The sequence below is a fragment of the Haemorhous mexicanus genome, chromosome 10, assembly GCF_027477595.1.
Source record: "Haemorhous mexicanus isolate bHaeMex1 chromosome 10, bHaeMex1.pri, whole genome shotgun sequence".
Lineage (NCBI taxonomy): Eukaryota > Metazoa > Chordata > Aves > Passeriformes > Fringillidae > Haemorhous > Haemorhous mexicanus.
In genome coordinates, this window is record NC_082350.1 from 17,599,018 (window position 1) to 17,624,852 (window position 25,835).

At 47.8% G+C, this 25,835-nt stretch overlaps 1 protein-coding gene across 5 annotated transcripts in view; it reads left to right on the plus strand.

Moving 5' to 3' along the window:
* Positions 1-25,835, plus strand: part of DIS3L2 (DIS3 like 3'-5' exoribonuclease 2) — a 180,489-nt gene that overhangs the window by 144,334 nt on the left and 10,320 nt on the right. The window contains exons 16-17 of one of the 5 annotated variants that reach the window (XR_009487686.1): positions 9,094-9,238; positions 12,246-12,385. The exons of 3 other annotated variants lie outside the window; for them this stretch is intronic. Coding sequence is in view for 1 of the 2 variants with exons in the window: in XM_059855607.1 (XP_059711590.1) it covers positions 9,094-9,238 (145 nt within the window). In the remaining variant the exon portion in view is untranslated. The remainder of the gene's footprint in view (positions 1-9,093; positions 9,239-12,245; positions 12,386-25,835) is intronic. One more of the 5 variants, XM_059855607.1, reaches the window with a different exon arrangement.

A 25,835-nucleotide genomic window follows, 5' to 3' on the forward strand; every position in this document is an offset into this window, starting at 1 on the left:
AAAGGCCAACAAGAACAGTCCCAGCAAGGAAGAGGGACATCTGCAAATGCACAGAGCAGTGTCTTAGCTGAGAAATCTTAATATTTAAACAAGAAGGGAGGTCATTTGTGGCAGACTCCTTCCTGCCTGTGGGTGTGTGATTGGCACATGGTACATGGTTCCATCCCAAGTATCCCAGAGCCCTGTATGAGCAGAGTTGGTGCCTCCAGCACCACCAAGCTCGCAGGACAACGTGCAGTTCAGTGCCAAAGCATAAAATCAACAAGGGAGGAGCGTCTGTTTTTGAGGGTTTTTTAAGGGCAGTGGCACACAATGGACAGCGAGGAAAGAAACCCCTCAGACCTGCTAGGCTTTGTTGAGGATGTTTATAGACCAGGGTTTCTAATTGTGTGGTGTATATCTCAAAAATCAGCAGCTGTGGTTTTTCTGCCACAGACCCTCCTCTCCCTGGGCTCCAGTGGGTGTTTTCTGCCATTGTTTGAAGAAACTCCAGGGACATGAGTAGAGCTGTTTTGTTTAAGTGCTAAGGCCAGTAGCAATTCTTTTTGGAAACCCTGCTGTTAGCTGTGAGAGGCCCAGTGTGTGACAAAGTAGCTGTGTCACGTTAACAGCTGTTGATTGAGAGATGTATGGCTGTGTCCTGTGATTCTGGCAGGCATGGGAGCTGAGACACCCTGGGCCATGCCAGACAGGATCATGGCTTGAAAAAATACATTGTGGGCAGGATGAGTGCAATTGCAAGTAAATCCAAACTTTGTGTGTGCCTGACAGATCCAAACTGCAATTACACCTTCATGCAGGCCCCCACACTTTGTATTTCATAGCTTGCTTGACCAAGCTGAGGGGAGCAGGATCCCATTTCCCAGGGAGAGCCTTGCTAGGTTTGCACACACACTTACCCCCCCAAACCCTGTGTGCAGCCCAGTGCTGCTGACAGTCCTTGGCTGGGGAGCTGAAGCGTGAAGGTCTGTGCCATGGCTGAAGCATTCTTGCAGGTAAAATGCCCTTGAGCTGAACATGTGCTTGGTTCTGGAACCAAGCACAAGAACTTTGAATTTGAATAGTGTGGGGAAGCACCAGACATGGCTCCTGCTCAGCCAAGCAAAGACTGTTCTTCTCAAGCACTGGGCCTGTCATAGGGTTAATCTGATGTCCATACAGTTAACATGGCACTTGTCACAATGGCTTTTCCTTATAGTAGTTTTCTAGGGTAACTTGTAGGGCCTTTGTTCTCCCAAGTGTAGTCAGGCTTTGACAGTACCCATCAGGACTCAGGGGGTAATGGCTCTTCCACTTCCTGAAGATGTAGCCAGAAGATAAAGCAACATAACCTTGGTGTCTACAATGTATTTTGGAACCATTTACAGCCCAGAGAAGAAATACTGGTGACACACTGCAAGCTCATGCATGGGAAGGACTCGAAATGCGCACCCTAGAGCCCAGTGCCCTCAGCAAAGCATCAGACCTGGGACCTGCTCCAGGGAGGCATGCAGGGATGTGAAGCTCTTGAGCAGCAGCTTTAACAGGAGGAGGCTGAGGTGATTCTGGCTGGCCGCTCCCCATTCTGACCTGGGGAGCGCACCCCGTGCCCCAGAGATCTGCACCAGCCAGGCTGTGCATGTCAAGGCTTGGTGTCACCCTGGTCACTGATGGAATGTCCCTTCCCCTCCAAGTGGCAAATGCTGTTCCAGGCTGCAGCCAGATGGGGCCACCGGAGAACAGCGTATATTGGTCTCCCACTTGGAGAACAAAGGACTGCAGCATTGCTGAAAGCGTAATTACCAGAGCAATTAAAATTTCTATTGATTAGGCTAGAAGTGCAAGTACCATGCAGGCTCTTACAAGGGCAATCAATTGGAATTTGTTCCCTTTAAAATGATAAAACCCTTCCAAGGAAATGTTCCTCCTCCAGTCAGCTGTCTGTGGCTTGCCTGTCTGCAGGATCATTCATGGGCACAGCACTCACCCACTCCACCCTGGGTGCCAAGCACTTTGGGTGGACTGGACTCAGCAGAACCTTGGAAGCCTTAGATTGAGAGCAAAAGAGGGGCTGAGCACCCAGCTGCTTGCCCTGCCCTCCCAACCCCTGCTCTAACAGGTAGGTATCCAGTGGCACTTGATAGTCTCAGTGGCAGCTTAGAGCTGTATGGAGGATTGGGGCTGTTACTGCCCCTGCAGTCACAGGGGTGAGACCAGGGGACATCACTTCTCCTCTTCCTCCTGCTCAGACCTAGGCATTTCCATCCCCTGGGTATCCAGTCCTTTCCAGCTTGTCAGTCCTTCCTGGCCCCAGAGGAAGTGGCTTGACCTGACAGAAGCAAGCAGTGTGCTTTCTCATTTTTAAACCATGTTACTTAAATTCTCCCTAATGTAGATCAGTCAGTGTAGTGGCCAGAGCCCCAGGCTGGTGCTGTCCTGCAAGGGGAGCACTGTGCTGTAATACAGAGACAGACAGTGATGGGTGTTGGCTGACACTTGGAACAGGAGCATACTGTCAACCCTCAGATGGCCCTAGAGCAGTGACATCAAGGAGGGGACAGCCCTGCCAGATGTCCTGTCAGGCGTTGACATGGCGCATGTCAGTGTTGACAGTGGGACTGGCTTTCTTTCACTGCCACTTGACACAGGCTGGATTTCTCTGATCCTGCACAGGATCCAACTGCAAAACCCAGCCAGGCAGTAAAAGATCATCAAGTTCATTCACATCCACCATGGCTCATGAATCCTGTCTTATAACATGCACTCACCAAGGCCCTGCTCCAGGAATGTGTTGTGGGCTGTGCTGAGGAAGCTTCAGCTGCCTGCTCTGAAGCCAGCCTGCCCGGCGTGCCTGGCCCTGCTCCTGCGGGCTGCAGGCAGCAGGAAGGATGAGGTCCTAAAGGTTACAGCTCAGCATGAAAGACTTCTTCCAGCCTATGTGCAGGAAGAGCCAAAGCCAATTCGAGTCCCCCTGGAAGAAATTAATTGCGAGAAGTCCAGTGTCTTTTGGCTGTATCCAAGAAATAGAAAATGCAATCTGTTCTCTGCACTCACCATCACCATCCAGATGCTTCTGTGGAGACCTTCTAGGCTCTGCTTATCTACCCACAGCAAGTCTCATCCTTCAAATGCCTTTGTCTTCCCTTCCAAGACTCTCTGATTACTGCCACCTTTCTCAGATGATGCAGTGCTCAGGGTCTCTGCCATCCCAGACCCACCAGGGAGGTGTAAATCCCTGTCAGGTATGACACTTTCTTGTCCCCAGCTGGTACTTCTCTAATATGATTTTCCTGCTCCCTCAGTGCCGAGGTTTTGGTCTCTTTTTGAGGTCCTTTCCCCACATCCCAGATTCCACCTTTGCCAATAGACCAGCTTGCAGCTCACCAATGAATTTCATTTTCATTCTGTGCTGCAGCTGCAGTTTGTGTCAGGATTATGAATTTGCAGTGGGGGCTTTCACGTTCTCTTCAGAGTAATTTCGAAACCCAGAGGAGCAGCATCTTTCATGGAAGCACTTAGAGACCTCATACAAAAGCAGCATTGGAGTATTGATCACTTTTTCTCTCTGGGGACCCAGAGTGCTGCAGATTGAGCTGCTGTGCAGTGTAGCCACTTGCGGGCAGCACCACACAACTCTTCAGAATGAGAAGTGAAAAACAGCTCCAGTTGAAACGAAAAGTGGTGCCCCCTTTTATATAGAGATCAGTGATGTCTGGTACATTGGATTATCACTTGAAACACCAGGACTTCAAATGCCAGGGTGCATGCACTCCTGATGCTGACAGACTCATGATACATAATGCTGTTTGGGTTACCAACTGTGCTCCTCTGTGCTATCTTTTCATAAGGTGAATGTAATATCTGCAGTGATGTACCCAATGTGACATCAAGAGAGCCAACCTATAATTATGCTGGAATGGTTTTGAATGGTTTATTTGTCACTAACACTTTATCTCACTCCATTTGTTGCTCCTATTCAGGACTGCAAGCAGTTTTGGTGTAAACAGAGTTTGGGTCGAGGTTTGGGAGGGTTTGTTTTTACTGAAAAAGAGCAAAGCAGAATTGTTTGGCGTTTATTTTTTTTTGCTAGAAAAGATGTTGACTGGCAGTGCTAGGAAGAAAATATGTACAGCAGCTGACACAGCTGCTGATTTGTTTTCAGAGATACTTCCCAGGTGTACAGCTCATGTTGGACTTTAGCATGGACCATGGTTGTTCTGCAATGAGCTGGCAGGTTTACCGTGTTTTTGTTCCTTTTGAGAAATTGAGGCTTACAGGGTGGGATGTTTGCACAAGGAGCTGCTGCACTGCTCACACGGTCCCTGGGTGCCTGACCTGCCTCATTGCATGGTTGTTCTGTGGTACACATCCCAGTGAATCAGCGCTGCTTCTGCTGTAAAGGAGCTCCCCTGGTGGCATCTGATTTCCCAGTTAGTGATCATTCTCTGCCCCACTCCAACCTGCAAGGCTAGAGAAGTCTCTGAAAGAGGCATCTTCTCCTGTTTGATCTTGTTTGTCTTGGACTGGAATTTCATGGAGAAAATCCATGTGCATGTCCTTTGGCATCCCAGGCTTGGACAGATGCTTTCTTGCAACAGTTATTCACCTGAAACTTGTGAAATACTTTGTTTAGATTTCAGAACAAAATAAAATCATTGGAATTAACCAGGAAAAAAAGAAAAAAGATAGGATAGCACATTGGATTTTTTTTTTTATACTATGTGTTGGTTTTTGTTTCACTGTTGCCACTAAACTTTATACAAGTACTCCCTTCTCCTGCCAAAGGGTGAGCATTGGAGTTTGCCAGCAAGGCTGGTGAATTATTCTGTCACTGTACATGGAGGTAAACCAATCCTACTGGTTTTGGCATTGGTTCAGTGAAGGGTAAATTGTCCAGGAGAGTAAGTCTGGAGGTTGACCTTTAAAACTTTGAAAGATATGTAATCCTTCCTGCCTAAGGCATGAGCTCAGTTTTCTGTCTTGCACCTCCACAGGCTGTCAGGACAGAAGCTGCAAAACAGCCTTTGTCACTTGAGACTTTGAGGAGCAGAGAGTTGTTCTTTCCTTCCAGAGGGGCCCCTGTGGCCATTCCTAGCTGGGATAAAAGGACTATTGCAAAAGGCTCTGCTCAGGTACTACATGGCTGCTTTTCTTGAGACAGACTTGTCTCCTCCTGCCACCCTGCTGCTTAATAATAGTTTTCCAGTTCATCAGAGCTGTAGAAACAGTAACTGCCAAATCCTTGGAGTGTCAGTGTAATGAGGAGGATGCAAATAGAAAAGGTGATCAAGGAAACCTGCCTTCTTCTCGAGCAGGCAGATAGGATTTGAACATAACCTTATCCCTTACAAACAAATGTTTGTAGCTTTCTTTGGTGACTTACACAGTATCCCACAGTGACCAGTAGCCTTCTTTAAATCCTTAACAGGGTTTCAGAGCAGTTGGTGTATGCTCCCATCCACAAGAGGTAGGAAGGATTGAGCTCTTAAATCCTGGTGAGTGTGGGACCTCTTTCTCTCCCTAGACTGAATCAAAGGAGTTTGTTATCTTTCCCATTTCAGTGTTTGCTTGGGAAGGAGCTGTAAAACCTCCTTGTGTCAGTGTAAGGTGTCTGGGTATTTGGTGGCAGTCAGGTAGGTGAGACCATCAGCTGCAGCTGTAATTGAGTCAGAGATGCTGTCTCCATGTGTCATCCCAGAGATCTGTTTACATATCCATTTGTTTAACAATATGTTTGAAAGCCCTCAGCAGCATTTCAACACCATTTCCCTGGCCTGTATGTGTCTGACTAATGCTCAAGGCAGTGAGCTATATCTGGGCTTGAATTGCTGGCCTGTGCATATGGGTTTCTTAGCAGCCCTGAATTAGATGAGTCTGTGATTAGCCCTTATGAACATGGGAGAGGACAGATGTGACGTGAGAAAGAATGAATAATCAGCCCTCCACAAGAGGCACCTCTCAATTTCATCATGAACCCAAGCTGCATAATTGATTTTGTGTCAAGGAAGGCACTCTCCTGAGCTGGGATCTGGCTAGAAAAATCACCAGACCCCCTAGCTATCCCTCTCCCAGTAGGATTTCTAGGCCTGTCCTTTTCTTAACGATTAGGGAAATGGAGTCCTTGTTTTGGCCTGGTCTCTGTGTCACTGAATGTATAGGCATAGTGCAGAGTGACTTCTCTGCCAGTAGCAGGTTTTGCTGGCCACCCTGGGATGTTACAAGCTGGGACAGTGGGTGGGAGGATGTGCTGCCTTCTTTTGCTTTGTCAGGAGGTGCTTTGGTACAAAGGGTGGAGAGTTGCTTGCAAGGACAGACAGTGGGGTAAGACCAAAGGTGATGAATGGAATCCTGAGTACTTGGAGCTGGCTGTGATGAGGGATGCTGTGCTTGGGAATAAACCTGCCATTCCTGCTCAACATCCTGCTGTTAGATCTGTGCTGTCTGCCTAGAGGGAGCCAGGGTTTTGGTTTGCCACAGGCAGGACCTCTGTGGTCTGTGCTGCACTGAGTGCCTTGGTTCCCCAGGGCATGGGCAGTGTGAGCTGGAGTCACCGGGTGGGTTGTCAGCCAGCTGGGATTGCTCTCTCATAAAGAGCTACTGGCTGAAAGCTGAAGGCTTCAGATTAGAAATACAGCATGCATTTGAAAGGCAAGAGAGATTAACTGGGAAATTGGGCCAAGAGAGGAACAGAGAATTCTCTTTCAAGGACAAATGCACTTCTGGAATGTGTTTTAGACCCTGCAAGTCTTTTTTAACAGAGTTGTAGCTACCTGAAGGCCTCCAGGCACATGGCATCAGCTGGTGAAATAATCCTCCCAGTCTTAAATCCCTGACACATTGCTCTGTGTTAATGTAAAAGACCAATTTTGCACTGACATCACTCCTCTCTCCATATACTCTGCTGAGTTGAGCATTCCATGGACCTTGTAGAAATTATATCCTCACAAATTAGAGGGTGAGAGTGGAACTATCTCTTCTTACCCTCTCCTGAGCAGCTAAGGTCCCAGTTCTATTTTTCCAGCTACTGCTGTGCGTTGTTCTTGGTCCTGCTGCTTTTTCAATGTTTTTTTTCCATGATTCAGAGCAGCAACATCAGCCTGGCAATGAATTCCATTCCCTCCACACCTCACTACTTCTTCTCCATTGAAAAAAGGAACTCCAAGTCACATGCATGTTTTGTGTGCTCAGCTCCTCACTCAAGGTCACCCTGAGTGGTGTTCCTCTTACAGCTTAGCACTGTCACCACTTTCAACTGGCCATGCATTACTCAGTCTGGAGCCTAATGGATTTGTAACCTGACTTTGCCTGTCTCAGACGTTCCCAGCGATGGAAGAGGATTTGGGCACAACTTTCTTTCAAGTTAATGGAAAGATCTTGTTTGGAAAGAACCTGCTTGAGGATCTGAGTGTACTTTGCATTAATGTTTCCATTCATTTTAATGGAAGCTGGTTTGAAATACCTCAGATCAGCTTTGAACATCTTAAATGTTGTGTCCTTCACCTGTCTCATCTGAAATGCAGCACTCTTAAATGAGCAGCCTCATTACTGGCCAAGATGTTCTGCAAGCTTGTTCTGCCTCTGGGAATGCCCTGTTCTCTTTTGATCCCACTGGACCCCTCACCAGCTCACATGGGGTGGGAGCTCCGTGGTCAGCTCCCAACTCAGAGGCTGTTCCCTGCATGGTCTCTGGCAAGTCACGTCATCTGTTTTTCTCCACCACCCACTGCAGAGCAAAAAAGAGCAAGAATCCTGCAAGAATTCTCAAGGACTTTTTTATTAGCATTTATAAAGCACTTTGCCATCATGAAAAAGAAGGGAATAGAGAAAATGAACTTTTATCATTGCCACTCACCTCTCAGTTTCTGCAAAGCTCTGCTGCTGTGGGCACGATAACCTGCACATGGTGTTTGGCTGGTACAGGCAGGTGCAGAGCCCAGCCTGGGTTTCAGCCTGGCTCAGGTCTTGTCTGGCTTTCCTGCTTCTGCAGGGCCACGCTCCTCTGGGCACTGGCCTGGTGAGCTGAGCAATGCAGGATCCCTCACTTCCCCTCCTACTTCCCTTGCTTTCTGCCCTTCAGCTCCTCCAGTAACTTTGACACTTGAACACAGCAGTGTTGAACTGTTCCTGTACGTCTCTGGCTGATCAGATCACTGCTCACTCCTGCCTTGTACAGCAGAGCTCTTGCCTGCCTCTGGGCTGCTCACAGATAGTTCTTTCTGTCTCCACTGAGCTGAGCAGAGACCGACATCTCAACTGCTTATCACACCATCCCCATGGTGAAAACCAGCCCTGGCACAGCTCTTGTACATGTTGCATCTCTGGCATAAACTCATTTTGCTGAGACAGTCCAGGTTAAGCAGTCTGATGTAGTAAAAGAGTTGATGCAAACCCTGCTCATCTCAACATAATCAATTTAGTGATCAGCTACATGTGCAGTTGTCCTGGCTTTCAAGGAAGACTACATTGGCTTAGCCTCTCTGGAAGTACTCCTGGGAAGGACTTTGTGGTAAAATAGGACCTAAAATGAGGTGAGGATAAGTCATTGTTAAGGAGTGGTTCTTGCTTTATCTAAGCTCAGTGCTCATTTGCAGTCTTGCTGACAGGCAGGCACCGCCTGGTGATGTGGCTGGGCACAAATGTCCAGGTAACAGGAGTAGACAGGGTCCACCATGCACAAAGAAGTCTGGTGTGACTTGTTTGCAGCATAAAGCAGGAGAAGCTGGGAGCAGGCTGCCTGTGCTCACACTCTCACTCGCAGCCAGGCCAGCCCCAGGTCAGTTCCAGCCTCCAACAATTAGTGAGACAGATTGAATCTAGATTGATCTTTCTACTTTCACAGAGTGAGCCAATTCCAGCAAGAAATTCTCCTTTCCCTGTGTTTCCGTGTTAAAAGGAATGAGACCTTGTCAGATTTGTGGATAAATGGGAAGAACAGGGCAAGGTAGAAATAAATGTTGTGCTAATGCCTAGGAAGAATCATTAGGACAGAAAGACATCATTGATATGGCTGGGCTGGGGCTGATCCACGTCGCTGTGTTGAAACTCTGCCTCTGGTAAGGGTACTGCAAAAGGCAGGATTCAAAAGGACTAATGCTATTTATTGCACATTTGCAGCATTTTGCAGAGAGTCAGAATCTGGTTCAGAGCAAGAGTTTTTGGCACCAGTAACAGCCTGGACCAGAGCAGTGATGTTTGCTGCAGGAATTCAGAGAATTGCCTCTTGGTGCTGTTCTTTGATGGATGCACTCGGGTCACTCAGGTATTTACAGTCACTGAGAGAAAACTGAGGTTGTGGGAAAGCAGAGGAGAAGGGACTCCTTGCTTCAGTGAATGTACAGGAGCAGGAATATGGTGCTGAACGGAGCTGGAGTTTATGTGGGTGTCTTTGGGGATGAGGTTTTGTGAGAGCAAATGGGAAGTGCAGAGCAGGGGGATCGGTCCCTGGTCGAAGCCAGTGGAGGAAGATCAAATATCTGTTTAATGCTGTGTGTCACACCAGCTATTCAGCCAAACTGTGATAACACTAAGAGGGACATTTAACTGAACTGGTTCTGGTCTGCCCTCTCTCAGCCACATCCTCTTGCTGCACTGTGATCAACAAGGACAGCAAAGAAACTGGAAAATCAGGTGGGCATTTTCAAGGAGCCTAGTTAACCCTGAAGGGTGCAGTGCTCTGATCACAGCATGGCTGCACAAGCTGTTCTGCCCATGCAGCCAAGGCAGGACCTTTGCCACAAACTGAGCACAGTATGCTCAGTTTTTGAGGACACCATAAAAAGCAGTCAGAGAAGTATGACAGAGCACACCACAGCCAAACCAGTTTGGCTTTGCATCACTGCAGAGAGCAGCAGGCAGGCCTGGAGAAAACAGCTTGCAAGCTGACTGACCAGAGAGCTGAGCGAGACAAAGGATGCTTGTCCTGAGATCTGTCATGGGTGTAGCCATTTCCAAGCTCCCAAAAGTGCAAAGGGATGCTCTCCTAGCTGGCAGAGCAGTGAGGCTTTGTGCATGTTTACCCAGGGCTTTTGCCTGCATGGTGCCAGTGCAAGAGCCGAGAGCTGCTGCTTGTCGTTGACAGCTCAGCTATTGTTGCAAAGTATGATTTAATAGCAAGACTTGATTACAACATGCAAATGTAGCTGCTGGGGGACTATCTCATAGGTTTGTGGAGATTAGCTGTTAAATTGGCCAGTGCAAAAACATTATTAAGCAGAGAACATAATTACTCATCTTGTGCTTCTGTAGTGTATAGAAGAGACAGATTTTTTAAAAGTCTATATGGAGAAAAGGCTTGTGTAAATGCCACGTCATGTACTGCTGTGTGTTGCAGCATATTTTATTAGAGAAGCAACACTTAATAACAGCATTTGGGAACTTGTGGAAGAAATCCATTATATTATTCTGCATCATAAAAGCAAACCTAATGCCTAGTGTGTGAAGCTGTGCAGATATTAAAATATCTCCTTTTGGTGGTAGTTGATTGCTTTTATGGAGATTGCATCATATGGATATAAACAAATCCAGCACTTGATATGAAATCTGGGAGCAAGGTTTTAGCCTCATGCATCTGTCTTCTCTCTGTGCACGTTCCCTCTGAAATGCATCAAGGTTCCCATTAACACCTTAAACGTAGAAAGTAGAGTCAAAATGAGACTGTCAGCACATACAAAATGAACAACTGGGTGTGTGCTTGCTGTAATGTAATTCCCCTTCAGTCCTAGAGCAGTCTGTGAGGTTTGTAGAATAAAAAGCTCATCTGTGTGTGAGGATACAGGGAGGAAGATTGAAGTGTGGGGATCTCCTTGGTGCTGCAGACCTGATTTGGGATCGGGATGTGGTTTGGGATTTCTTCTTGCCATGTGGCTCTCAGTAGCCCATGCTGGGCTTGCAGGGGGTGATGCACTGGCAGCTAGAGGGCTGAAGTCAGATGCCAAAGTGCATTTGCTTAGTCAAAGTCCTTCACAGTTTCAGGAAAATCTTTTAAAAGAGTAGTCAGGAGGACTGAATTAGGGGAACAGCTTGTTCCTAATGGAGTATAGTTCCTGTAGTCCCGAGTGCTGGCATGGGAACAGGGTGATGTTGTCAGGGCTGTCAGTGCTGCTGTGCTGCAGTGGCTGCGGCTCACCCCTGATTCACTTCATTGGACATCTCCTCTCCAGCATCCCAAATGCTCTGCTGAGGCTTCAGTTGTCTTAGCAGAAGGAAGTATCCTCCCAAGCCTAAGCGGGCAAGATAAAGATTTCAAGGGGTTTTGATGAGAAGCTCCTTGCCATTCTTTTGTTGCAGCTCAAGAGCTTTTGTGTGCCAGTAATTGCTCCCCAGGCTGGTTCCTGTGTGACTCAGAGCTGAATGTGGAGCTGCTGTGTGAGCCTCAGGAGTACCTCCCAGTCACTCTAAATTTGAATTCATAGTCAGTCCTCCTTCCTCCTTTTGGATGTGTCCATGCAGATGTAGGCTTGCCTCTCACCTGCTCCAGGCTGGTAGATTTGCCACAGCTGGAGGCATCAGCTCTTCAGGTGGTGCAGGCAGGGAAACAATGCTTGTGGCTGGGCTCGTTTTCCACTCAGAGCCATGAAGCACCTGAATCTCAAGACAGCTCACCAGCATCTGCTGGGGTGACTGTGGGGTCCCTGGGAAGCAGGTCTGGCTGCATCCAGAAACAGCAGCATCTCCCTGCTTTCATTACTCAGTGCCAAAAATACCTGTGAGTGGTTTGCAAGCCGTGAGTGTCAGAGAGGGCAGTTCTGGGAAGGTCTGGTATCAACTGGGGAAGGGAGAATGGCACATCTTGTCATCAGTGAGCATGAAGGGATGGTACCTGCAGCTAAGTGCTGGGAGTGGATGTCAGCAGGGGAGACCAGCTGAGGGTGGATCAACCCTGTTGGCAGAGGAGCAAGAAGGGACAGGGGGCAGCATGGGCTGAAATGCTGAGCTAGGGCATCTTAGTCCCTGCACAGGCACATCTCAGTTACAGCTATTTTTAAATAATGTTCATTGATAGTTTGTAATGAAGCCAAAAAGTGGGAGAAACCACGTAGCAATATTTCATGAGAGTTTTGCCCCAGTTGCCTGAGGGCTGTGTTTGAGCTGCCTGCATCTCCCTAAACACCACGTGCACACTTTGAGGCTGTGTATCCAGTGATCAGTACTGATAAATGACATGAACTTCACGTGGTGGTAGAGTTACAACAGGAGTCTCTGGTAGCCAGGGAGGAGACAGAAGTAATCTACTCCTCTGTTAATCTCCTTTTTTTCTGTGTGTACAGCTTGGGTGTGCAAGAGATCCATCTGTTAAATGGCTGTTAACCTATTCTCAGAGTCTGGAGTGCAAGAAGTTGTTTGTGTGATCCTCTTCTCTGACAGAACTGGTGCTGCCTGCAGGACATGCCCTTAGCTGCAAACTGAGGTACTCTAGGAAGAGTTGCAGTAGCTCTTGGTTCCAATATTTATAGAGTTTTACTGCACTGAGTAGTGTAGCACACTTTGAGACACTAAGAGTTTGCCACTGCTGCTCTTAAACCCTGAGCTGGAATAAGGCTGTGATAATTAATGGAAGTTAAAGTGCTCCTTCTGCCTGTGAGCTGGTTGGAAATGGAAAAGAAAAACCTGTCACAATTGTGACTGGCTCTAAACTACTGTCAGGCTTTCCTCCTTCCCTTCCCCTGCCCCAAGTGGAAAATTGTATTGGAAAGCAGCAGTTAGAGCACTTAAATCTTTCCACAGTTCATTTCAAGCTCCCTTTCTTCTTCCCAGCCATACCCAGGCCAGTTTGGGGCGCGGATGGGAGTCTCTGGCTGAAACTTGCAGGATGTTAAATAACAATGGGAGAGTGAGTTTCAGAGGGGGTATAATGTGCCTGGATTGCACGTACCCTAAGCTGTATTTCCCATGCTTTGACATTCAGCCCATCCATACTTCGCTCCCAAACTGTTTCCTTTCCATATGGGATCTGTCTTGGTGTGATACGGAGCAAAGGCCAGGCTGAAATGGGGTTGGTGCCTCTCTTGCTGTGGAGGATCATGCTCCCACAGGCATCCACAGAAGCTGCTGATATCTGTCATGTCCAGATAGCAGTAAGTGAGCACATGAAGTGTGGGCAGTAACAGAAGCTGTTGCATCCCCTGTGGTGGGTTACCAGGTTCTTGTAATCCCTGCCCTTTTCCAGGTACTTGGATTGTCTGTTTTACCTATCGTGTGTCCCCTTTCTTAACACCTCTTGGCACAGTCATGTTGCTGCTGCAGGAAGTGGTTCTGAGTGGGTTTGTCCTCTGCTGAAACTGGTCAGTGAAAGGCATCTGATGGAGCTTCACCAGATTCACCAGGTTGATCAGTTGGAGGAAGCTTCCAGAGCTTTTACTTGGATGTTATGAGTAACCCTTGGTAGAGAGTCAAAGGCCCAATACACAGATCAGACCCACTCCTTAGCGAAGTCTGCTACCTCTCTGGGGCCAAGTTATAAAAGTGAAAACTTCCCACCCTGGTATGGCCCACAGATATGGTCCATTATTGATTTTTCACGTAGGCAGCAATGATGTTGCAACAAGAAGTCCAAGGGCATTCAAGAGATACCTCAATGGTTTGGGATGACTAAGGGATCAGGAGAACAGGCAATATCATCCCTATTCTTCCAGTTACAGCAACTGATAAGGGAAGAAACAGTAAGAACCAGCAGGTCAATCCCTGGCTCCAGGCCTGGGGTCACTGAAGACTGTGGGGTTTTTCTGCTCATAGGTTACTTTACACAACCCCAGGCCTGCCGGTGACAGACAGGGTACACGTCCCAAAGGGGAAAAAGGATTTTCCCCCAAGAGTTAATAGGGCTCATTGGAAGAGAAAGGGATAAACCTAGGCTTCTTCTAAATGTACATTTCCCCTGTTTATTCAAGGGTTAAGCAGTCTGACAGACACAGCACTCATAGCCAGGTATCTGTCAGGCTTGGATTGGAGGCTCACCAAAGCGTGAGGATATATGGTTTTATTTCTGTTTTGTCATTTGGAGATTGCTACTCAATGTCTGTAGGACAAGAAAGCTCCAGGGCATCTTAGGATATGCCCTGTGCTCCAAGAGACGTTGTTGTTTTGGCTTTGCAACATTCAAATGCAAAGTCAAGAACTGATGCCTGAAGTGCGCCTTTTCCAAGGATTAAAAGGCACTGCCAAAGCTTTGCAAGATGACAGTGTTGCAAATCTTACCATGATCCAGTGCTGAGGTCCGTCAGTTTCAGCAGCACAAATGTGCTGGCAGATCTGTGTGTCTGCTTTCTTGCGATGGTAGATTTTTTTCAGGAGGTTGATCTGTGCTGCTGAGCTCTGGAAGAGCTGGAAGGTAACATTGCAAGAGTTCTTCTTCATAGCACCTAGGTCTTCATTTTAACCAAGCTTCCTTTCGTCTAGTAAAACCCTGACCCAAAGGAGCAGTTCCTTTATATCATCATGGATCTAGCTTTGGTTTCTCTGTTCTTAGATGGAGCTGAGGGATCCATAAAAGTCAATGGAGGAACTAGCTGGAGTAACCAGGTTATGACTGTGACAATCAGGGATGGAGGTATTTGCTAAATTCAACCAGCGGCATGTGAGGCTTTGCAGACAGTAGAGGGACTGAGACATATTACAAAGTCCTTTCTTACAGTGCAGCTCTGGAGTGTCATCATACCCATCTCTGGACTTGAAGGATCTGATTCTCCCTTGCTTACAGTGATAGGTCCCATGCCACTCATCCTCACCTATTATGGTCTCATTGAAACTGCCTCATCTACCCTCTTCTGCTGTCTGGCTGGCAGTAGCTCCATCTGGAGACAAAGGGCTCTCTGTCACCCACAGCCACACACCCTCCAAGGTGCTGTTCAGGACCTGCTCCCATGGCTTTCTCCATGGGGTGTCCAGCTCCAGTGGGATGTTCATGCGTTTTTACTCAGTCCCGTTGTGAAAATGATGCTAATTTCAGCCTGCCATGATGTGTGGGCTCACTGGAACATGACTGTAAATCCAGATCTGAGCATTTTCTTGTAATGGACAGGGTGGTGAAATTGCACTGCTGCCTTTAACCTCAGGCTGTCCTTAGACCAAACTAGACTCTTCACAGCCCCTGCATCAGTAAATCAAACAGCTTTTGAATAGATGCACATAAAAGTCAAGGGAGAGAAGTTCCAGATGGAAAAGACCCATTGTACCTTGAGCCTGTCCTGCTGCAGAGGGGGTAAGGCTCTCTGAGGATTTCAAGGAAAAGCTCCAAGCCTGCTGGCTGAGGCCAGGCAGGGTGAGAGTCCTGCCTGGGGAATTATGTGGGGTGGGGGGAGACTGCCTAAATTTCCTGCAGCTTTTCCATTCTGCTCATCTCTGCATTTTATTCCCTTGGCTTTATTTTTTGGGCAAGAAAATGGATGTTGGTTGTATATTCAACAAACCCAATATGTTCATTCTCCTGATCATTGTTTTTCACTCAGGGCTATGTTTGACTTTTCCTTAGAAGCATGTTTTTCTCACCTAATATTTAGTTTAAGATCATAGGAGCTGGATATAAAACCTTCTGGGACATTGTAATCTGCCAAGAGGCTGCTTGAAAGCAAAAGTTATCCAGATTATTTCAGTAGCATATTTAGAAAACATCACCCCCAAATTCTCTGTTGCCCATTTCCCTTTCATTTCCCTGCCAACTTTTATTGGTTATTTTAACCCCAATCTGCTGTTGGTGTCCCCCATACCTTGCTTCCCTCCCCCTCGGGTTTCCATGTCTTTGAAAGTCCTGGTAACCAGAAGGTTCAGGATTGCTTTGCAATCATTTCAGACCAAGAATAATACAGCCAGAGCCAGCTGGATCTTTTGCTCTGTATTGATACAACTGTTCCCTTTAACCTGCCCACACTCAGTGCTACAACTGCAAATCTGAGATTGAACCAGAGCAATGTGAGCCCTGACCCATGGCCCTGCCTGGAAAGCAGCACCCCCAGCAGAGCATCCCATGGCCAGGGAGCAGCTACCTTTGGGTGTTATCTGCTGGGAACCTTGGGAACTTGCTAAGTTACACGTGTTTTTCTGACACAGATCTTCTCAGAACCAGTGGTCCTAGAGGTCATTCTGATTGCCTTGATCTGCAGCAAGTTTGTCTTGAGCAGTCCTCCTCTGGCAAGGCCCTTGCTGAAGGCTGGCCAGTCTGGGTGATTGCTTCTCCTTGAGGTCTCTTCCCATGATCCCAGACAATACTTGTGAACATGGTTAAGAACTGGAACAAGCACCCAGAGAGGCTGTGATAAAGTTGAAGGTGGGGATTGCTAGAACTCAACTGGAAAAAGGCAGCCTATCCAACTTTGAAGTTACTTTGCATTGCTTGGACCAGAGACTTGTACCAGAAGAGGACATTACTTAGCAAGTCACTGCCTGACTCCCACTTCATGAACATCAGGGTTGTATGCTGAGTTGTTGTGCCACCGCTGCCTTTGGCTGCTGGATTATGTAGGTTACTTTCTGTGGTTTTGGTATTTTAAACTCTTTTTTTGTTATCTTTTGTTGTTCATCTCTTCATGAGTTTCTGCAGACTCCTCCTTGTTTGTCCCTGGGTCACATCCTGGTTGGTAGATGTATGCTCTCCCAGTCATTGACTATCTCAGAGTACGCTTCTAGTCTGGAATGTTCATCCAGTATTATTTCCCCCTTGACCATCAGATTATCTCCTGCTTTGGAGGTAATCAACTTTTTAATGCCAGGTAAACTAGGAAAAAGCAAGTCCAAAGGCTGAAGGGTGTAACACACACAGGATGTGAATATCTCCTCAGCAGGAATGTCTGGGAGAACAGTAGCTGATGGGGAGTGTGAAACAGGAAGGCTGGTTCTAGCAGTCTGTGACTCCCTGCGGCACTATCAGTTCTCCGGGTGATTAACTGTTTGTTCCTCCCTTAATGAAAACTTGTCTCAGATGAAACCACCATAATAGAAAGCTGATGTTCTGGAGCATTCCCAAGTGTAGGTTAATATTTACAAGCTATCAGGTTCAGGTTTTATCTCCATCCCTTGCTGGCACAGAGATAAAATCCTTTTAAAAATCCCTTCTGATCTTTCTGGTTCATGACATGGCTTTAGTAAGACACTTTCCATATGGAACGGGTAAATATCTTAATGGAAATGTAAGTTTTTCTCATCATTTCAGGGACTAGTAACAGATGAAGAGCCCCCCATATACCAGGGACCATGACTTATAAGGGAGCATAAATGATGGACAGTATGTCTGCAGGATACTTGTGCTAGGAAATGTCAGAATATTATTTCTGCCTCAATGGCTTAAGATCATGTTTACCTAATGGACTTACACTTGCATTTTGCAGGTATTGTGTTAATATGAATGTGTTGTCTGAATTGTTAATATCTCTTCACTTCAACATTACATTAATGAAGGCAGCAGGGGATGGAGAAAAGACCTGGCTAATTAATTAAATCGGCAAAAAGCATCTTTAACTTTCCATCATGCTGCCCTTTGCTTCCACCTAATAGGTCTTGGCATTTCTGGTCAGCAGCCACGTAACACACGCTGCTGTTAGGAGCACTCAGCAACGCACTTGCTAATTTTTCTGACCCATAAATCACTTGCATAAACTTTTAATGGCGAGGAAAAGTGCCTTTCATTCCTGTTTCCTCCTTCCAGTGGGAAAGGCAGTCTGATAACAGGCGGTGCTGGCCTGATGTGTGGAGCTGGAGACTTTCCCATCAGCAGAGGGGCTGTCTGCATTCATTCAGGAATTCTTTCCATTCTCCTCCTAGCCAGACTCTGGATGACATTAATATTACGTGTCTTGTCATAAGCTGTGCTTTGGGAGCCAGTGGCATATCAGACTGCACATCTCAGGAATGTGGATTGCCCGGCTTGGACACTGGCTGTGAGGTATCTCCCCTCTCCTCTGCGCTGTCCCAGCCCCAGCCTGGCTCTGAGCTCATTCACCCACCAAAAATTACCATGGACTGGAGAAAACTCATGTCTCAGGTCCCTGCTCTGGCCTGAGGTGGCTGGGCAGCTCCCTTGCTTGGGAGTATCCTAATGCATTCCCAGATAAGGCTTGCCAGCCCAGGTGGTCATTGCTCTCGTGAGACCTGGTAGTTGAGGACAGCACTGTGCATTAGTGATCCATCCTTATCCCTTCCCCGTGGCTCTGCAGAATGGGAGCAGGGCCCTTGGCACCACAGCTGCCTCTGAGAGCCAAGATCTTGGTGACCTGGTGGTTCCTTTGAAAGACAAACTGGATCTGACATAGATCTGTGGAAAGCAGGACTGGGATTCCCAACTGCACAGCTTCTGGAGATGCAAGGACTGCAAACTCTTTCCCATTGTCTTCCCTACAAATGTGAAGGGTTTGTGCATTCAGGGAGGGTTTTTAACATTGCTGTCACTTTGATGCTGACACCCAGCACAAGTGGTAGGTCAGTGTGGAAGTGCCAGGCAGCCCTGAGGACTGGAGACATTCCTAGAAGGGGACGTATATGAGGCTATGTGCCCACTCTGAGTGAGCAGCACTCCAGGGGCTTCTTTGTGACCCATGAAAAAAGGGATCTAGGAAGGCCATTCCTGAATGGAGGTCTTCCTCTGTGTGTGATGCTGAGAGTAAAGTCCTCTGCCCTGGGCTTAAAAATGTGGTAGTCATGAGAAAATTGTGAAGAAAGTGGAGCTGAGGCTGAGGGAGCCTGCTGAAGTTGTGCCTCCCCATGCTGTGTGGCCCAGCACATGCATGAAGGTCTAAGCTTTCATCCCTGACCCACAGCAGCTGAAGACTGTTTTGGCACAGAGGAGCACTTGAGCACTACGCCAGGAGTCTGAAGGTTGTCACCAATTAGCATGAAAAGGAGCAGACTGCAGTCATATTAACCTTTAATGAAGAGGCACAGCCTGCAGTGACTGCATCCTCTGCAACACCAACACTTCAGTCCAAGGATGCCTCCTTTGCCATTTGAATCAAGACAGGAGGGAGGATGGTAGGATGGGCAGGTATTGACTTTATCCCTTCCATATGAACCACAGAGGAGGGTGAGGAGCTCCAGGCTGGACAAGGGGCCTTTTCTACCCACACAGCCAAGAGTTAAGAGGTCCCAAAGGCTCTGTGGCCACTTGTGCGACGTCTGCCCTGCTGCTGTGCTGCCAGATGAAGTCAGCAATTTCATTTAACGGGGCTGCAAAGTGGCACTGGTAATTTCAAAGAAACTCAGGCAAATGTCTGAGGTTTTTCTAGCATTCTTAATCCCTGTGTGCAAACCAGTACATCAGGCTTTAAGCAATTAATTCCTAATCATGCCAAATGCCTTCAGGAGCCCAGCGTCAGCATTGAGAACCTAAAACAGTTTTCCACTGTACCACAGATAATTTGGATAAAGCAAAGAGAGCAGTCTTATGGCATTTCCAGCCTCAAGGTGTGAGCGTGGTCCATAAGTGACATTTGTATTCAGAGAACCCTCCCATGCATTTGTGTTGTAGGCATCTATTACTGGGAAGGCACCATAGCTAATTTAAAGGGCATTCTTTATACCCCAGAAAAGGTGTTCATTATAGGAAAAAGCCATTCTAGCTTAGTAAGAAATGAATCTAAAACTGCCTCAGAGCTGCTATTCTCATCAAGTTTCAATGGTAGCAGTTTTAACCAAGAGTTAATTGAGCAATCTCAGAAAGTGGAGTAATTCCATTATTCAGCTATGCTTTGTACAGGGCTACTGCTAGCTGTGAGAGGAGCAAAATGACTTTCATCAAGCCAGGAACCGCCAGCATTCTTGCCTTTTACTACTTTTTCTTTTAAAAAAAAATGTAGGTCTTTTGGTCTTTTGGCAACTGTCATTGGCAACAGGAGCTCCACACCAACATTGCAAGGCTCATATGTAACACTGTAATCCAATTTTTTTGGATAGTAGGGGATTTGATTTTCATGGCTCTTCAGGCAGCAGTGCTGTTCCAGAGTGGATGGCTGAAGATGCTCCTGTTTGTTGGATAGGCAGAGTGTCACCAAAAAAAACCAGCAGACTGTTCTTGAATAATTTTGCATGGAAAAGAGCCATTGCAAGTGCCGGCCCAGCTACTCACCAAAGAGCATAATTGTGTCATTGGCTGCACTCTCAGGAGATGTGGGATTAGCTAATGTTGGTTTTAGAAGAGCTTTTATAGAAACCTCTTAAGTTCCTCTGCTTCATGGAAGAGCTGTAATCAAAAATAAGCGAACACAATTTAAGGAAGAAGTCATACCACATCCAGCATCTTTGGACCTAACACCTTTGGAGAGGGTTTGTTTGTTGAGCTGTGGTGCTGTTTCTTTACTGTTTTCCTTCAGCTGATGCTGCTCCTGTTGGATGTGAACAGGACTATTTGCAGTCTTCTGTGGAAGGTGACTTTGTGGGTGAATGCAGCAGGATTTAGAATCCTGTTCACAGGGGGTGGCTGTAGATCTCCTGTTTGGTATGAGATTGTGCTGTAACAATTATTCCTTCCAAGCCAGCAGAGAGCAGGGGCTCCCAGCAATGTACTGCCCTTAGCAAGGGGACATAAATCCATCAGTGTCTTTAGAGCTCTCTCAGACACACACAGACATATCAGGGCTGCCTTTCTCAGCACCAGCCTTTCGTGACACTGTTTGGTTCAAGTGTGTTGCTGTCAAAGCTATACTGTCCTAACCCTGCTTGGACCCAGCATGGACCTGGACACCACTGAAGCAGGCACATAGATATGGGCTGAGAAACAAGAAGCCTTTGACTGCAGGTTGAAGCACTAATTCATGCTGATCTGGGATGGTAAATCTATCCATAGATGGGAAGAAATTTGAATAGCAGAAGTCTTGTTCCTTTTGTAGGAGGGAGTGCGTGCTATGAGAGAGAGACAAGATGGAGAGGACCAGATGAGATATTGCAACGGGTTAGGAGAAAGAAGTTTGTAACCTTTGTAGAAGAGGTTGGTCGCATTTTACTCTAGTCTGAACTGCTGAAAGAATGCTGAGGATTTGCTTGGTGGCAGCTCACCCAGCCAGCGGGACCACTGTTGGAAAGGGGGCTCAGACTCCAGCTCAAAACAGTTCAGCTCCGTCCTTTTGGGAGCAGGTTTCCAGAATGAGCTACAAATGAAGAAAAGACTAAATTCTCCAGCCCATCAAAAGCAAAGAACCCTGCCATGGAAGAGCTGTGTGCTGTTTTAGGTTTATCTCTCACACCTCAGCTGTGATAACTCTTACAACACCTGGGTATACCCATCAGTTACATCTTGTAGGAGGTGATGGAGGTGTAGAAGGCATTACAGGGGAACAGCTGTGTTCATCTGTCCAGCCTCACCTCCCTGCCCTTTGCTCTGAAGCCCCTGGGTCTGTTACCCTGCTGGAAGAGCAGGTGTTTTAGTGTCCTTTTGCTTTAAGGAAGCTGCCTGCCTCCTTCCTGCACTCACTGGATTGCACACAAAGTACTCCTTGTCTCTCCCTTTCAGCAAACCCTTCTTAGCTAATGTCATTTGTCAAGTTAATCAGGGAGAGTGGACACTTCGATGGCTGCTGTGCAGACTAGCTGCATTGCCATGGAGACAAGCAGCCAAATAGGCATTTACATTTGCCCTGCCTCTCTTTGCAGATTTGCCATGAAAAACCATTATTTTATTTGCCATCAACCAAACAACTTGCTGAGGGCATCAGTAGTTTTTCAAGGTTGCTATCTGGAGATTGGGAAGGGTCTACCTAACATTTAATGGAGCAAATAGTAATGCTGATACTAAAGCAGGTCAAGGGTCTGAATGTGTAACTCCTCTTTCCACATCCCATAGATGTTTGCCACTGGCAGGAGTTGTCTGAGAGGAATTACAGCCCACAAGCTTGAGTTTGGGGATGTAATCAAGATGTCATCAGTCCTCTTCAGCTGGATGGTTTTCATAGGTGACTGTTTCCCTACAGAAGCTTTGACCATCAAAAATACTTTGAAAAACACCAAGATTTGTGTTTAAGAGCATTTCAGGAGCTTGAAATCTTCCCAGAAGTTGGTGAGGTTTAGGCACTGGCATGCCTTGGTCACATTTGAAACTCAGGTGAGTGTGAGCTCATACACTCCAGCTGACCTCTTGCATAAGGCAGGCTGAGGATGAGTTTCATTCACATAACTCACAAGCAAAATTTGGATATTGAAAGAGCTGACAGGACATGTACATATTACAGAGCTCAAAAGCCATCCCATTCCTCCCTCTCCTTGCCCTCACATGTGCACATGTTAAGCGATGCATGGAACAGGTTTGGAAATGCTCCCTCCTGCAGCGTAGTTAGCAGGACGGCTGGGATCTGCAGGCACCTATGGGAGGGACAGCCACCTGTTGACCCCTAGCCCTGTCTGTGGGATGGCAGAGGAAACCTCACATCAGCACAGAAAGGGCAAAAGTTCAGATCAGATTGTTTATGGGATTTTATGGAGCCAGGAGCCAAGGATAGCTCAGCTAATCCAGAGGAAACTGTAGCGATGGCGTTAGAATGCATTTCACATGGGATTCATTCAGCGTGCGTTCAGATGGACCAGTCTTTCTGTCTCCGTTTTTTTAGCCATTAAATATTTTTCTTTGTACTCCTGTCTGCCAGCTGCACTGAGCCAGACTCCAAGCTGGGCTGTTTTAAGAAAAAAACCCACAGAAACCCCAAAACCTCTTGTCGTTTGACCTGCTGACAAGTTAGCAGGGCTTCAGCACAGCTCACAGCAGCATCAGCAGCAGCCACTGGGCTGGGTCCATGCTCTGCCAGCCAACCTCTGCTCCCACCAGCCCAGCATTCATTGCTTTTCTCCAAGCCACAGTGTAGTGCTTGCTTAGTTGAAGCCCTGGTGAGAACATGAGCTAAAAGTGCAACTGAAAGGCCACGTAGGGAGGGCAGGAAGGCAGCAGCTTTGCTGTGCCCTCCAGCTCCTCAGCACCTGAAGCCTTGCTGGCTTCATAGCCTTGGCTCATCTTCCTGAGTCACCAACATCCCATGCAGTCTCAGTGTGAGCTCCTCTTGGGATTAAGGTTTTATTTCAGGTGCAGTGAGGTCACCACATTAAGCTGTTTCATGCAGATCTTGTCTCCTGTTTGTGTCCTGAGCCCCAGACCCAGTTGCTCTGCTGGAAGAGGTAGCATGGCTTAACTCCAGGCACAGGTGCCAGCTCCTTCACTGTCCCCAGCCTGTTCCCTTTGACCCTGGCAAGCTCTCACATGCTCTGGATTACCCCAGCTGTGACTTGTGCCTACTGGAAGCTGCTTTTCTTTCCCTGAACTCCTGATGTTTATAACAAATCTGACTAGGAGTTATAGAGCAGCCCCACACTCTACTTCCCTTTCAAGCTTGCAGGAGTGCTGCAGCAGGGTCTGTTTGGGGAGCAGCTGTATGACTCTGCAATGATCCAGAGCTGGGAAGGACCCTCTGTCCCTGCAGGGGGTTTTGGCATCAGCCCACAGGGCATTGCAGCCTTCCCAGGGCATTCTGGTTTGTTACCCTGAGCTGACACAAACCAACCCATCAGATCCTGGGGCTTCTTTTCCCCCCCAGATACAGGAGTGTCTAACCTTATCCGTGTTACCTGATCCTTGAAAGCCTGAACTGCAGATGCAGCTCCCAGAGCCTGTCTCTGCCTTTGGGTGAGAGAGCAAGAATAATAGCTTTTTCAATTCTGAATATCCATGGTCACATACTGCACACCCTGTCATGGGTGCAAAACTCCTGAGTGCTTCCCAGGATGGGATTTTGCAGAGCAGAGTGGGTAGTATGTGCTGTTAGTTTTACTTCAAGAATAAAAGCATCCCTGGCAGGAGGGTGCTCAGGTATGAGCTTCCATTTAGTACCTGCAACATCAGAACAAAGATATGTCCTAGAAATTCTAAAAGCCCAAGCTGCAGAATGATAAAACAAAATGCAAAACTTAATAATCAGGTGGAAATTGCATCCAGCCAAAAGTGTCACTGTAGATGGGAGATGAAGGATTTACACTCCAGTGCTCAACAGGAACAGACACACCAGGGTCTGCTGCAGCATTTGCTCATAGTGTTCATCTCTGGGACATATGTGCAATGAGCACATGTTGCCTGTGACAAGGAAGAGATTTTGTTCACAGGTGTTTATTGCTTTGTCCTTAAAAACGGGCTTGCATCTCCTTCCATAGAGGCCGCAGTTCAAGGGAGATGCAGGGGAACTCCTGTCCAACCTTTGCCCAAGCGCGCATCTGTGTAGCTGAGGCTAATGCTGGAAACGCCTCCCTCTTTGCTTGCACCAAAGCCCATGGGAAGGAGAGGTGCAGCCTTTTGCAGTCTGCCCTGTTTTCTGTGCCTCGCTGTGACCTGGCCCAGGCAGAAAGGGCTTCCCAGGTGTGAGCATGGGCTGGCACAGCCTCACACCTGTCCTCAGGCCTTGTTTCCCACGTGCTGCTCGGTAAGGGTGGTGTGTCCCCCACTCTCCGGAGATGGAGATGGGGATGGCCGTGCCGTAACCTGCTGGCTGCCACTGACTGTCCCACAGCCGGGGTGCCCAGTGCCCCCGGGTCATGCTGTCCCACACCCTGGGCCACACTGTCCCGGACCCCCTGGAGCCGCTGGCCATAGAGGGACCTAGGTTGCCATCTGCCGGTTCTGCTGCTCAGGAACAGCAAGAGCCTGGCTCAGCCCCCTTGGAAGTGGCCCCTCAGGAGTGTGTCCTGATCCTGCCCAGCATTGCCCACCCACAACCCAGCCCTTGGCCTTTGGCAGCATGTCCCCATGGGCAGGTGTTCCAGGGGACAGGGCTGGCAGCCCATTCCCATTTAGACCATGCTTCTCCTGCCCTGCCCACACTGCCCCTGGGCCAGGATGTCCCTCCTACCCTCCCTGTGGGGCCTGAAGTGTTGGCCTCTGGCAGAAAACCCTCTATGAGAATCCACAGGACTCTTAATAAAGGGAGCTCCTTCCCATTAAAGACTAATATTTCTACTGCTGATGATCACTCTCAGGTGCTTATTTCTCCTCCAGGCTTGTCTTTATTTCCTTTCTCTTTCTAGTTCTTGGCAAGTACTCCCAGGCTGAGAATGTATGACTGCTGTAGGAGTACCCCAGGAGTTCAGCACCCTGCACATCTCGCCTGGGCAGTCTCCCCAGCAGTGGCCAGGGTTGGGAGCTGCAGGAACACCAGCTGCAGCCCTGGTCCCCCAGCCAGCCGTGCAAAATCACTGCTTTGCCTGCAGGAGCAACAAGGCTGAGCTGGCACAAACAGCAATAGCTCACTCAGGCATTGCTGGGAGGAGGAGGTTACTTCTGTAAATCTATTATCTTTTTTGGCAATTAGCACCAGTTAGGAGCCCTGGGAATACATGCAGGAAATAGCAGGGAGCCCAGTTAAGCACATCTCTTGCTTATCAAGCCCAGTTAAACAAGTCCCCCGTGGCACAGCCCTGCTGCTGCTAGCACAGCCCATACACATGCCAAAGATGATCTGTAGCACTGGGATTGCTTTCCTGAGCACTGTGCAACCCCAGAGGTTTCCATTCAATGCATGTACATTCAGAGATGGAAAGTGAGGGGCTCACCCCAGCCTGGAATACCCCAGCACTCTGGAGATTGTATGGAGGAGCCTGTGGAGTCCTTGGATGCCAAAGGCAGCCCTGCTGGAGCAGCACTGGTGGCTTGTCCTGCCTGGGGACAGTGCTGTGTTGTGCTGTGAGTGCGAGCCTGGCGTGGGGCAGGGCTCAGTGCCTGCGCCTGACCACACATGCCAAGCTGGGGATGGGGCAGCGAGCGAGGCACTGTTTGCTCTGGCCCAGGAAGACAGAGATGTGTGTTTGTTTTCCATGCTGTCTCTCGCACGGCGTTTGTTTTGCTTGTCAAGTGTTTCAGGAGATAAAATGACCTAAAGGGAGATTATTTTATCCTAATTTAAGCTGTCAATTTATCA